General features: G+C 52.8%; 1 protein-coding gene across 7 annotated transcripts in view; it reads left to right on the top strand.

Moving 5' to 3' along the window:
- ALDH18A1 (aldehyde dehydrogenase 18 family member A1) overlaps positions 1–13,674 on the top strand; it is a 98,938-nt gene that overhangs the window by 20,310 nt on the left and 64,954 nt on the right. For all 7 annotated transcript variants that reach the window (XR_012905502.1, XM_006129393.4, XM_075934429.1 and 4 more), the window contains exons 2-5: positions 2,268–2,390; positions 4,107–4,330; positions 6,582–6,731; positions 6,838–6,942. Coding sequence is in view for 6 of the 7 variants with exons in the window: in XM_006129393.4 (XP_006129455.2) it covers positions 2,297–2,390; positions 4,107–4,330; positions 6,582–6,731; positions 6,838–6,942 (573 nt within the window). In the remaining variant the exon portion in view is untranslated. The remainder of the gene's footprint in view (positions 1–2,267; positions 2,391–4,106; positions 4,331–6,581; positions 6,732–6,837; positions 6,943–13,674) is intronic.

Below are 13,674 nucleotides of genomic sequence, written 5' to 3'. Positions count from 1 at the left end.
CAAAATGGTAACTCACCACAATATTTCTGGCACTGGACAGGAGGGACTGGCTTGCAACCCCTCAACCTCCAAGATGTATATTTCCACATCACAATACATCCCTTGTACAGATGTTTCCTATGCTTCACCATAGCCTCAAGACTGTTTTCAGTACAGAGTCCTTTCATTCGGACTCTCCTCTGCCCCCAGAGTCTCCTCCAAGACTCTGGCGGTTACAGCAGCACATCTCAGATGCAATGGTATCACAGTCTTCCCTTATCTGGATGATTGTCTTATCCGAGGTCCCTCCCAGCAGACCACAAAGGACACAATCAGTTTCATAAAGGCCTCTCTTCAGTTTCTAGACTTCATTATTAATGACTAAAAATCCACACAGTTCCTAGAGTTCATAGGGGCTCACATAGATTCAACAGCAGCACATGCCTATCTCCTGAATCACCAATTCGACCAATGTAAGAAGCCGCATCACGATTATAACCACCAGCCCAACTGTCCCTATCCTAACTTGCCTCAAACTCATGGGGCATATGGCAGCCACCACATATGTTGTCCCATATGCCAGACTGTGCTTTTGATGTTTCCAACACGGGATTTCTTTAGTTTATACACTGGCCAGCCACCATGTCCACAGGCACGTTTCGCCCCTTCCAAAAATCTTTACCTCCTTGCACCTGATGGCATGGTACCTATCTGGTTCTCGGAAGCAGAGCAGCAGTGCTCCCAACAAGTGAAAAATGTCCTACTGCGTAGCAGGAGACAAATGACACACAAGACTTGCCTGTACAAATGGCAATGGTTTAACAGTGGTGCGCACACAGGGGAGTCCAACCACCTATGGCTCCGCTCCACTGATACTGGAATACATTATGTACCTGAAACAACAAAATGTATCGCTTTCATCACTCCGAGTGCACGTGGCCGCCATTACAGTCTTCCCTCCCCCCCCCCCATTGATGGGTCCTCCATATTTGCCCACCTCATGTCTAAAAGATTCTGGAAGGGCCTGCAAAACCTTCACCCACCATGTACACCAGCGTTTCTTAAACTGTTCTGAGGCACACCGGTATGCAGCAAGGCAGTCCGAGATATGCTGCAGAGATATGGCAACCATATGTCCCTTTCTTTCCGGGACAGTCCCGGATTTAAAGATACCCAGTGCTAGCGCGGCAGCCAGGGCACAGAGTGTTCAGAGCTACGAGCTCCCATGCAGCATGTGCCACTGTCCGGCAAGTCCCTCCCCCCTCAAGGGAATCTCGCTCCAAGAAATACGCAGTGCAGCAACATGGTTGTCCAATCACACTTGCATGAAGCATTACGTGCTTCTACCATGCTTCACAACAGATACTGCAGTAGCCACTGCAGGCCTCTCCGCAGTCTGTAACAATTAACCGAAGCCCACCTTCCATCTAAATGGATACTCCAGTGCTATACAGTCACCAACAGTGGAGTACCCACGGGAACATCACTCGAAGAAGGAGAAGTTACTCACTTTGTGCAGTAACGATTGTTGACTATCCGATAAGCAAAAGCTTATCGGGGGGAGGACTAATCGACTATCGGAGGCAGCAAGTTGGGGGGAGCAGGAGCTGGTGCTAGGGGGAGTCAGCTTAAAAGTTGGTTCCCCCTACACCATCTCCGTTGTGGGCAGGGGAGGCAGGAGGGTAGCAGGGACTGGGTGTGACCTGGGAATCAGCTGATTCATGGCTTGCGCCTAGTTGCAGATGCGCCTCTGTTTTTTAAATGTATGAAGAGCCTGCTGGCTCAACACATTTAAAAGGCTAAAGCACAGCAGGGGGACCTGATTCCTGGCTCTTGCAGGGTCCCTCTCCCCACTGCTGCACACCCCTCCTCGCTGAGCACCAGCACAGCTAACCCTAATGTGGCTCCCTGCTTATTGACTAATTGACTAATCAATTAGTTGATTAAACTAAATTTAACATCCCTAGTTGGGACCTTACCACCTTGATAAGATGTGGCATGCTAAATGCTTTATGTACAGCCATAGATGCCCATGTGTCAGACCATAACTCTTTTGTGATCAGTTCTGCATTGCAGGGTGTGGTGGTGGTGTGTGCCACAGAAGGCCTGCTGTGAGTGCAGCTGGCAATTGTGCTCTTGGAGGAAGTGAAGTCTGCTTAATACCACAGAGGATTTGAGAAGGGCATGTACTGCTGGGTATCCTAGTGTGCAGAACTGTGTGTGTACTTTAGTGGTGGGAATAGGGAGGCAAGTTGATTTAGACTGATGAGAATTTTTTTTCCTTTCAGGTATCTTTTACCTTCCCAAATATTGCACAATGTTGTGTCGAGCTGCTCTGAGAACCTCCTTCCTCTCTGCTGGACGATACCTCCTCTTCTCACCACACTCCGTCACAGCTGTATCCCAGTCTTGTAAGCACACAAAATCTACTAGCCTGTGCCCTCCTAGGTTATGGTGTGCAAGGGGCATGTGGGGAGTGTCGTTCTCCTCAATTGGGGGCCATGTCAGTGACAATTTGGGGTTTTTTGTTTCCCGCTTATGTGCATTCTCCAAATTATTTTTTTTTCTGTAGGTCAGCAACCCTGACCCAAAAATGGTTCTCCCACCCCTGCTCTAAAGGGAACTCCAATTTAAGCCAATGGGGAGGAGTTGTTTGAGTCATTTGTCCCTAAAAACCTCATTCCTCATATCCATTACTTCAGCTGAGAAAATATGGGGGTTAGGAGTCTTGATGGTTGATCCATTGTACATGGTGTTCTTTGCCCTAAGGCACGAGAAGTCATTTGTGAGCAAGACACGAGAAGTCATTCTTCTGCTCTACTCTGCGCTGGTTAGGCCTCAATTGGAGTATTATGTTCAGTTCTGGGCACCGCATTTCAAGAAATGTGGAGAAATTGGAGAGGGTCCAGAGAAGAGCAACGAGAATGATGAAAGGTCTAGAGAACATGACCTATGAGGGAAGGCTGAAGGAATTGGGTTTGTTTAGTTTAGAAAAGAGAAGATTGAGGGGGGCCTGATAGCAGTTTTCAGATATCTAAGAGTGTCATAAGGAGGAGGAAGAAAACTTGTTCATCTTGGCATCTGGTGATAGAACAAGAAGCAATGGGCTTAAACTGCAGCAAGGGAGGCTTAGGTTGGACATTAGGAAAAAGTTCCTAACTGTCAGGGTAGTCAAACACAGGAATAAATTGCCCAGGGAGGTTGTGGAATCTCCATCTGTGGAGATATTTAAGAGTAGGTTAGATAAATGTCTATCAGGGATGTTCTAGACAGTATTTGGTCCTGCCATGAGGGCAGGGGACTGGACTCGATGACCTCTTGAGGTCCCTTCCAGTCCTAGTATTCAATGATTCTGTGATTGACACTTTTCCTGTCTGCCTGAAGGTTTTTCCAAGTTCCATGTTAATCAAGAGGTTCACTTACTGGAATTTTATCCATGAGCCTTGTGACTGGTGTGGAGAAAGTGAATAAGGAAATGTTTGTTCACCCTTGTTCACCCTTCCATAACACACAAACTAGCAGTCACCCAATAAAATTAATAGGCCGGTGGTTTAAAATAACAAAAGGAAGTACTTCACACAATGCATACTCAACCTGTGGTACTATTGCCTGGCTACCAGAGGATGTTTTGAGGGACAAAAATGTAACTGGGTTCAACAAAGAGCTAGATAAAGTTGGTAGAGGATAGGTCCTTCAATGACTATTAGACAAAGTAGTAAGGGATGCAGTTCCAGTGCTGTGGGTGTCCCTAAGCCTCTCACTTCCATATGCTAGAACTGAATGATTCCTTTGTTCTTTTCATTCTCTCTGAAGTACCGGGAGTTGTCAGTGGTCTGCCTACTGGGTTAAATGGGCCATTGGTCTGGGTCTTACATACTGTGGTGTGTATCAGGCCCAGCAATGGCTTACATTATTGCTTTTTTAGTCACTTGGAAACTGGATACATTTCAGGGGCTGGGAAGTCATAATAAAGAGTGCCCATTGTGGCATTTTAGGTTCACGGTGGGGTAATCCTGACAGATATGGGGTTGGAAAGTCTGAAGTAAGTGTTCAAAGTTATGAGTTTAACATTTGGGATTGTGGGATTTGTTCCTGTCTCTCATATTTTTGTTTGTTTTTAACCACAGGCTTCCCTGTCCATAACCTCGTATTAAGGAATGAATCTATCCGTTGCTGGAGCAACATCCCATTTATCACCGTGCCCCTCAGTCGAACCCATGGCAAGTCATTTGCACATCGCAGTGAGCTGAAGCATGCTAAACGAATTGTGGTGAAGCTGGGGAGCGCTGTTGTGACTCGAGGAGATGAGTGTGGATTGGCTCTTGGGCGGTTGGCATCTATTGTTGAGCAGGTAACTTTATGGCTCTAAAATTAAGTGCTCTTGCAAACTGGCTAGTCAGTGTCTCCTTAAAATGTGTACATTAAAATGTAGCAGGAGACTTGAACTGCCATTTCTATCATACTGTGGCAAAACTGAGATGTGTACAGAAGAGCAAGCTGTAATGAGGCAGACGTGTGGCCTAATCTATGTAAAGAGTGGTGCAAGAGGAGAACATGTAGTACGCAGAAATAATCTAGTGGGAGTTCTGTCTTCAGTTGGAGGAGGAAGAACCCTCAGGGAATAAAAGGGAAATATTTTGCCCTAGGGCCTAGGCTGAAGTCAGAAGTGAGTATCTCCTGTTTCCACTTCATATGTTGAAGAATACCTGTGGAATATAATCCCAATGAATAGTGTTCCATCAGCTTCATTGATTGCAATTACCTCAGCCAAGAGAGTTTTGGCGTTGAGCGCCCTCACATCAGAACCCCCATACGGTTTTCTTTAAGAACAAGGTTGGGCTGAAGATGGGGAGGTGTGGTGGGTTCCAGTGTATAAGTGTTGTCCTGAAGGCAGGGTAATGGGCTGGGTTCCAGCATGGCTCAGAGGATAGGGCATTTGCCTGGGGAGCCAAGGGTGGCAGGTTCAAGCCCTGCCCCAGGAGTCCCACCCAGCATTCCTCCCCAAGGTAGTCTCACTTTTTCATATGTCTCAGGACATTTACCTACCAATTTTCTTCCCGAAACCCCACCCCACGCCTAGAGAGCCATCCATACACTCTCTAGATGTTAGATAGGCTCTAGCATTTTATATAGAAAGAACAAGAGCGTTCCGTAGATCTCCACAACTTTTTATTTCAGTAGACAAGAGGATGAAGGGCTCTCCAGTATCGGCCCAGTGCTTATTCTCCTGGACCACTTCCTCCATTAGAGCTGATTTCCTCTTTATTTGGCACTGGTGAGGCCACATCTGGAGTATTGCGTCCAATTCTGGGGCCCACAAATACAGAAAGAATGTGGACACATTGGAAAGGGCCCAGTGGAGGGCAGCCAAAATGATAAGGGGGCTGTACCACATGACCTACAAGGACAGTCTGAGGGATTTGCGCTTATTTATTCTGCAGAAGAGAAGAGAGAGGGGAGATTTGATACCAGTCTTCAACTTCCTGAAGGGAGGTTCCAAAGAGGATGGAGAGAGGCTGTTCTCAGTGGTAGCAGGTGGCAGAACAAGGAGCAATGGTCTCAAGTTAGAGTGGGAGATCTAGTTTGGATATTAGGAAAAACTATTGCCCTCGGAGGGTGGGGAAGCACTGAGATGGGTTACCTAGGGAGGTGGTGGAATCTCCATCCCTAGAGGCTTTTAAGTCTTGGCTTGACAAAGCCCTGGCTGGGATGATCTAGTTGGGATTGGTCCTGCTTTGGGCAGGGGGCTGGACTCGATGACTCCTGAGGTCTCTTCCAGCCTTAGGATTCTATGAATTCTGTTATTTTACCACCTTGCGGGTAGGCCGTGCCCCTGCTGATGGCTCATTCCACGAGAGCACATGAGTTGTCCAGAATGTTTGTTGCATAGGTGCCCATTCTTGACATTTGCACAGCAGTGATGTGATCCTCTGTGCACACGTTTTCCAATCACTACGTGATTGTTCAGCAGGCCAGGGGAGATACGGCCTTTGGGAGGGCTATGCAGCAGTCTATTGTGAAGTAGGTGATGATGGACTCCGACCCCACATTCTAGGATACTGCTATGGAATTGGACTGGACATGAGCAAGCACTCAAAGAAGAAAAACGGTTACTTACCTCATAACTGTTGTTCTTCGAGATGTGTTGCCCATGTCCATTCCAAATCCCGCCCACCCCTCCTTAGTTGGAGGATTCCAGCAAGAAGGAACTGGGGGTGGAGGGCCAGCATTATGTGCCAATATAGTGGCACCACTCCAGTGGGCTCCGTGGCTGGCCCAACAGATACTGCTAAGGGAAATCTATGCACACGGCTTAGGCACACCTAATTGGAATGGACATGAGCAACACATCTTGAAGAACGACAGCTATGAGATAAGTAACCGTTTTGGTTTTTTTACATGCTCCAGGAATGAATGGAAGCCATATAGTAGTTTGCTTGTGTTGCCTAAAATGAAATGGAGTGTAGAGGCTATAGAGAGGACAGCCATACCTGTAACGAGGACAGATCTAGTGTGTACTTGATGAGTTTGAGGGGGAATGGAATCAGTAAGCTCATAACTTTCCTGCTTTAGGGCCTGATTTTTATTCTCCATACCTGTAGGTGTCAATGCTGCAGAATCAAGGTCGGGAAATGATGATAGTTACCAGTGGTGCTGTAGCTTTTGGAAAACAGCGATTACGCCATGAGATCCTACTCTCTCAAAGTGTGAGGCAGGCCCTCCATTCAGGACAGAACCAGCTAAAGGACATGGTGAGTGGCTGAGGTAGTCCACTGCTGTTCTCTTAGACGTTGGGCTGAGGCTGCTTATATTCCTGCCTGTCAATTAGCTGAGAGCTATGTTCTCTAATTTTTGAAGGCTATTCCAGTCTTGGAGGCACGAGCGTGTGCAGCAGCTGGGCAGAGTGGACTGATGGCTCTTTATGAGGCCATGTTTACACAGTACAGCATTTGTGCAGCTCAGGTAAGGAATTGCATTTGCACTTGGGTGGGATTCAGTACTTCAGTCCATCTCTTGTTACGTGTCTTATTAATTCTAGAGGGCCCTGTTCCATTCTGTTCACTGACTTCCTATTGCCATTGTAATTCCTTTTCCAAAGGGTTTAGAACCTGGTGTGAGTGATATCCCACAAAGGAAATTGTTCTGGTAAATGTCACTTAACTAGATTTTTATGTTCTAGTTAAAGAACAAACATACCTTTTGGCTGGCTTTGGACATTCTTTTAAACAATTGTGTACTCCAGGTAAATGGCCCTAGGATAGGCCACAGAGATGGGGCTGATGATCAGGAGCGAATCTCTGAGAACAGTGAACTAGGGCTGTCGATTGCAGTTAATGCATGCGATTAAGTTAAAAAACCAAACACATCATTATTGTTCTTTATGAGCATTAATCATGCACCTCAGGAGATGGGACTCAGCAATGCCCGGGTAGGAAGGGCTGTAGGAAACGGGGCGGCTGGGGACAAGAGGTTCTGGAATATCCACCTCAGATGTACAGAGTCCAGAAATGCCAGTCTCCTGCCCCCACTCCCTCAATAATCTATTGATTGGTTTTATGTGAGAGGAAGGGTAAAGGCAATTGCCAGCAGCCATGATGATGCAAGAGCCACTGCTGCTGCAAGCCCCCACCCTCTAGGTCAGCGGTTCTCAACTGCTGGGGTGCAGACCTCTGGCTGTGGTGACGGTGCGGGTCGGGACTGGGATACACAGCCCAGTGCCTCCCCTCCTGTTGCGGTTATTGAGAGGGGCATGGTCTGCTCCACCTCTCAGCCAAGCAGAGCTGGCCAGGGGTGGGGTCTCTTCCTGGACGCGGAAGAGTGCTTTGCTGTGCAGCAGGAGAGCCACACGGAGCCTGGCATGTGTAGAGCAGCCATAACATGGGCAGCAGCACTTAGCTGGCAGCTGGGAGGCAGCGCCGGGCTAGGTGAGGGGTGTGGGGCAGATGCTAAGGGGCTCTGGGAATGGGGGGTTCTAAGAGGCGTGGGCCTGACACTGAGGAGTACTGGGGTGGGGATCTGGGTCTGGGTGGCTTTGGGAGTGGGGGGGCTATAGGGGCAGGGCTGGCATTGTGAGGGGCTCTGAATGGGGCTAATATTGGGGGCTGGCGCTGGTGGGAGACTCTGGGGAATTGGGTGCAGTAGGGCTCTGAAAACAGGAGGCTGGCACTGGGGCAGTCTGGTATGGGGCTCTAAGGGGCAGGGGGCTGGTACTGAGGCGTTTGGGATGAGGGACTTGCACTGGGGAGCTCTGAGGGCGGGAGGCTGGCACTGAGGGGGAAATGTTACCGGTCCTCCAAAAGTTTGTGACTGGGTTTGCTGGTCTGGTCCCTTGTATAAAAAAGGTTGGGAACCACTGCTCTAGGTGATTCCAGCAGTTTCCCTTCACCCCCTTCCACAAGTTCTGGGAGAGAGGGGAGACCAGCCTCCCCCACTGCCTTGACCATCCACTCACTTCTGGACAGGGCTAGATGTAATAGTGGCAAGGGAAGGCAATTGCTCAGGGCGCTGTGCTCAGGTATGGGTGCCCCTCCTTTTGCTGCCCTGCTCCATCACGGCTGTCCCTGCCCAGGCCATGGAGCTGCTCTCAACTAGGATCCTTACTCTTACCTACTATGCCGAGTCGGGACTGGGGAGGCTGATGTCAGGGTGTCTCCCTATCCCTGACAGTGTATGCCCGTGATCACCAACCCATCAGTCGCGATTGACTGGTCGATCGGGAGGGCCCGACCAGTCGATCACGAGGCATTCAGGGCCCCCCCCCCAATTTCCTCCCTCCCCCCCCAAGAAGCCCCACTACTTACCTCCAGCGACAGTGGAGGTAGTGTGACGTAGTGTTGGGACCTTGCTGGGGCTGGGAGCGACCTCTGCTGTCTGTAGCACGACCCAGCAGGGCATGGGGTGAGTCATTATGCAAAGGGGGCTCCAAACCTGTCTGACCACCTAACCCCCAGGGAGAGAAACAAAGGAAGGTGGATGCCGCCCCTGGCTGGGGGCAGGGCTTGAAGAGAGTTGGTTAGTCTCTGTCTGGTATCCTGGAGGAAGCAGCCTAGGCCATAGGCTTGGGTTTAGGAGCCGAGACCCCCCCCCCCATATCAAGGGGGGCTGAGGCATCTTAGGCCTGCCCTGGAACCAGATTACATCTGTGCTGTGCTGTATCCTGGAAAGGCAATAAATTCCCTCTATTCTACTGGCTGGTGGAGTCTGTTCATGCCATTACGGGGGTGCAGGAGACGGGGGAACCCCAACGCGCCATCACACAGGTGTCAGGAGTGGGATGCACTGTACCCTGTGGATGGAGCTTCCAGCGGCGAGCAACAAGGCGCAGTAGAAGCAAGAGCCCTGGAGCCAGGCATGCTGGGGACAGAGCGAAGCGGTTCCTGGGAATTGTGGGCCGCTGCAGCGCTAGACTGGTGAGTCTGCACCGAGGGGACCAGCGGGCAGATGGCCTATGCCCGACTCTTGAAGGCAGAGCTGGTGAAGCTGTGTAGAGAGAGGGGCTTGCCTGTGCGGAAAGCAACCAAGGCCCAGCTGATTGCCCAGCTGGAAGAGAATGACCAGCCACAGGGCCAGGAATCTGTCCACAGGGGAAGCAGCCAGACCTCCCCTGGGAGCGTGTCAGGCGCTGAGGGTGGGCAGAGCACTGGAGCCTGCCGAAGAGACGGGACAGCTTCCCCCGGGTCTGCAAGCCGTAGCCCACCTAGGGCAGGGGCCAGCCCAGCAGAGCTGCGGCGCCTGGAGATCCAGCCGCGGATGAAGGAATTGGAAGTAGAGGACCGAGAGAGGGACCGCCAGGACCGAGAGAGGCAGCGACAGCATGAGTTGGCCATGGCAGAGCGGAGAACCGGCGGGGCACCGGCTGCGCCAAGAGTGGATGGGCCCCAGGGTCCCGGGACTGCCAGACGCTTGCAGAGGCTCATGGTGGCCCAATTGAAGGACATAGGCGACATAGACGGGTTCCTCAGCTCCTTTGAGAGGGCCTGTGGACTGCAACGGGTCCCCCCAGCTGACTGGCTGCAGGAGCTCATCCCCGCACTGAACCAGGAGGCGGCCGGAGTGCTCAGTCAGCTGGAGGACCTCCAGCCAGGGGATTACAACCGAGTCGAGGCTATGCTGCACAAGTTTGGGCTGACCCCCAAGATGTACAGGAAGAAGTTCTGGGGGTACAGAAGGAGCCACGGGAGACCTATGTGGACCTGGCCTCCTGCCTGGTGCAATACTGCCGCAAGTGGGTGTCTGGAGTCGGAGCCCAGAGGAGCTGCTCAAGCTGGTCATGATGGAGCAGTTCTGTGAAGCATGCCCACCCAGACTGAGGCTGTGGCTCAGGGACCGAAGACCAGAGAACCCCCAGGAGGCCGGGAGACTGGCGGATGAGTTCACGGAGAGCCGGTCCGGGTGTGAATGGGAGTCCCGGAGAGAAAAGGAATCGCGCAGAGACCGGTTCTCAGCTGAGCGACGGAGAGAGTCACCTATGAGGCGAGCCCTAGAGACGAGTCATCTGCGCCCCAGAGAACCAGCCAGGGCCTGGACAGAGAGAGCCCAAAGCCTAACTTACCATCGCTGTGGGCAAAAAGGCCACAAGAAGGCTCAGTGCACCAGGTCCCATGACCTGGGACGTTCCAGGGTTAACTGGCTGGGGCTGGAGGAAGGGCAGGCTGCCCCAGAGGCAGGGGCTGGCCGGCAAACCTCAGCTCAGAGTTGGGGGGGAAGGATGCTCAGTGCACCACCCCTGGGATGTCTGATCCTGGGGAGGCGGATTTCTCCATGTACCGGGTGGGGGCAGGACGGCCCCTGCGGAGCGACTGCCTCATACCTCTGGAGGCGGATGGTAGGAAGGTGATGGGTTTCTGGGACACGGGGGCGGAGGTGACGCTGGCCCGATCAGACATAGTGGCCCCAGAGCGGATACTACCCCATACCCAGCTGACCCTGAAGGGCATAGACGGGTCCCCGTTTAAGGTGCCTGTAGCCAGGGTGCATCTGAAATGGGGAGACAAGGAAGGTCTCAAGGAAGTGGGGTGCTGATGGGGAATGACCTAGAGGAGTGGCCCCATGAATCCCAGCGGGCTCTAGTCACTACCCGGAGCCAGAGCCAACGAGGGGCCGGCAACCTGGATCCAGAGAAGGACTCCCGGCAGAGTCCTCAGGGTCCCATCCCAGTGGACACAGGATCCAGCCAGGCTGGGACGCTGGACCTAGGCAAAGGTGGGGAACAGGTCCCGATCCCTGCCTCAGCGGCTGAATTCCAGGCTGAGGTGCAGGCAGACCCCTCCTTGCAGAGGCTGAGGGACCAGGCTGGTCTCCGTGCAGCTCAGCCCCTGGGGAGAGGTGGCCAGGAGAGATTCCTGTGGAAGTGGGGATTCCTGTTCCGGGAATGGCTTCCCCCCAGGAAGGTAAGGGCTTGGGGGGGTCCTGCGGCAGCTGGTAGTCCCCCAAAAGCATCGCCTCAAGCTGCTGTATTTGGCCCACGATGTCCCTGTTGCGGGCCACCGGGGGATCTGGAGCACCCAGCTGAGGCTGCTCCAACACTTCTACTGGCCGGGGATATTTGCAACCGTGCAGCGGTACTGCCGGTCATGTGACTCCTGCCAGAGGGGCGGGAAGGCCCAAGACAAGAGGAAAACTGCTCGGGGAAAACCCATGTCCCCAGGGCGGGTTCCCTCGCAGAGGACCCGAACTTCCCTAGGTCACGAGCGGAGTGACCCTGCTCAGTTCGCTCTCCGAGGGGGGAGAACTGTGACGTAGTGGGGGTACCTGGCTGGGGCTGGGAGCGACCTCTGCTGTCTGTAGCAGGACCCAGCAGGGCAGGGGGTGAGTCATTATGCAAAGGGGGCTCCAAGCCTGTCTGACCACCTAACCCCCAGGGAGAGAAACAAAGGAAGGTGGATGCCGCCCTTGGCTGGGAGCAGGGCTGGAAGAGAGTTAGTCAGTCTCTGTCTGGTATCATGGAGGAAGCAGCCTAGGCAACAGGCTGGGGTTTAGGAGCTGAGACCTCCCCTCCCCCCATATCAAGGGGGGCTGAGGCATCCTAGGCCTGCCCTGGAACCAGATGACATCTGTGCTGTGCTGTATCCTGGAGAGGCAATAAACTCCCTCTATTCCACCGGCTGGTGGAGTCTGTTCGTGCCATTTTGGGGGTGCAGGAGACAGGGGAACCCCAACTCGCCGTCGCAGGTAGTGCCGGCTTTCTGCGGGGTGGATGAAAGTCTGGCAGCTGCGTGCCACTTCCGGGGTTTCAGGAAGTGCACTGGCTGCTCCCCCTCCCCCAAACAGCCAGCGCGGTATCTGAAAGGCCATGTCTGTGGCGTGCCGGGGACATCCTTCCCCTGCGGGGAGTAGGAGACCCCAGAGGAGGCGCATGCAGACTTCCCTCCTCTGCGAGGTGGGGGACAGGGTAGGAGTCCCTGGAGGAGGTTCTTGCTGGAACGTCCTTCCCCTGCTGGGCGGATAGAAGTCCCTGGAGGAGGTGTGCGCGGACTTTCCTCCTCTGCGGGGGAGGGGAGAGAGTAGGAGTCCCTGGAGGAGGTGTGTGCCGAGACATCCTTCCCCTGCAGGAGGGGAAGGGGGGTAAGAGTTCCCGGAGGAGGCGTGTGCTGGGGACTCCCTGTTCCCTGCCCCAGCACTCACCGGCAGCCTGCTTCCTGCCCCCATAAGCCTGCCACCTGCCCCATCACCCCGTCCCCTACCCCCACCAACACCCTGTCTCCTGCCACAGCACCCTGTTCCCTGCTCTAGTACCCTCTGGCACCCTGTCCCCACTCCAGCACCCACTAGCCCCCTTCCCCAGTACCATGAGCCCTGCTCCCACCAGAACAGTTGGGGCCACATTAGTGAGGCTTGGGGGGTTTTAGAGGAGGTGGTGGTTTTTGTTTGTTTGTTTTTTGCATTTCACGTGTGTTGCCCCAGCTGACTTTTCTGAGGGTCAGTGACTCCTGACTCAAAACAGGTTCCTTGCCCTTCTCATAAATAAAGACAATGCGGAAACTTTTTGGGTTGGATATAGTATTTTATTTAAAAATGAAGCCTGGCCAACAAACCCCCAATTGGAACCAATCCCCTATCTGGCTGCAGCATCATGACACTCCTGTACCATCCCCCGACCCCAAAACTGAGTCTATCATACATTGGAACTCCCTGTCCTGAGCCTCTCGACCCCCAACTCCTGCACTTCCACATCCTCATTCTTCTGTCCAACACTTCTGCACCACCTATACACTGCAAATCTGTGTCCTGAGCCCATCATACTCCCAATCTCCCTGCCCTGAGCTGCTCACACAGCCCAACCCAAACTCCTGCACCCTCACATCCACAAGCCTGTGGATTGCTCAACACCCCAACACTCCCCAGCTTGGAGCCCCCTCCCCAAGCCAGCATCCCCTTCTCCACATTTTCCTGCATCCAAATTCCCTCCCAGAGCTTGCACCTCTCACCCCTTCCCACACCCAAATCCTTCATTCCCACCTCAGAGCCCACACATCCTGTCTCAGCCCAGTGAGAGTATGGCTAGACTACAAGAGTTTTTCCTGGGATACCAGAGGTATCCTGGAAAAAACTCTTCTGTGTCCAGGGATGGGATTGTTCTTCCGCTTTTTTTTTAGCGGAAGAGCAAACATGCTCTTTCGGCAACCCCTGTATTCCTCATTGCACGAGGAATAAGGGGGCTTCCGAAAGAAGGGTTTTTTTCTGACATTTGGCCCA

The sequence above is a fragment of the Pelodiscus sinensis genome, chromosome 8, assembly GCF_049634645.1.
Source record: "Pelodiscus sinensis isolate JC-2024 chromosome 8, ASM4963464v1, whole genome shotgun sequence".
Classification (NCBI taxonomy): Eukaryota; Metazoa; Chordata; order Testudines; family Trionychidae; genus Pelodiscus; species Pelodiscus sinensis.
Note: the sequence above shows the minus strand (reverse complement) of the source record. Positions and strands in the feature narration are given on the sequence as shown.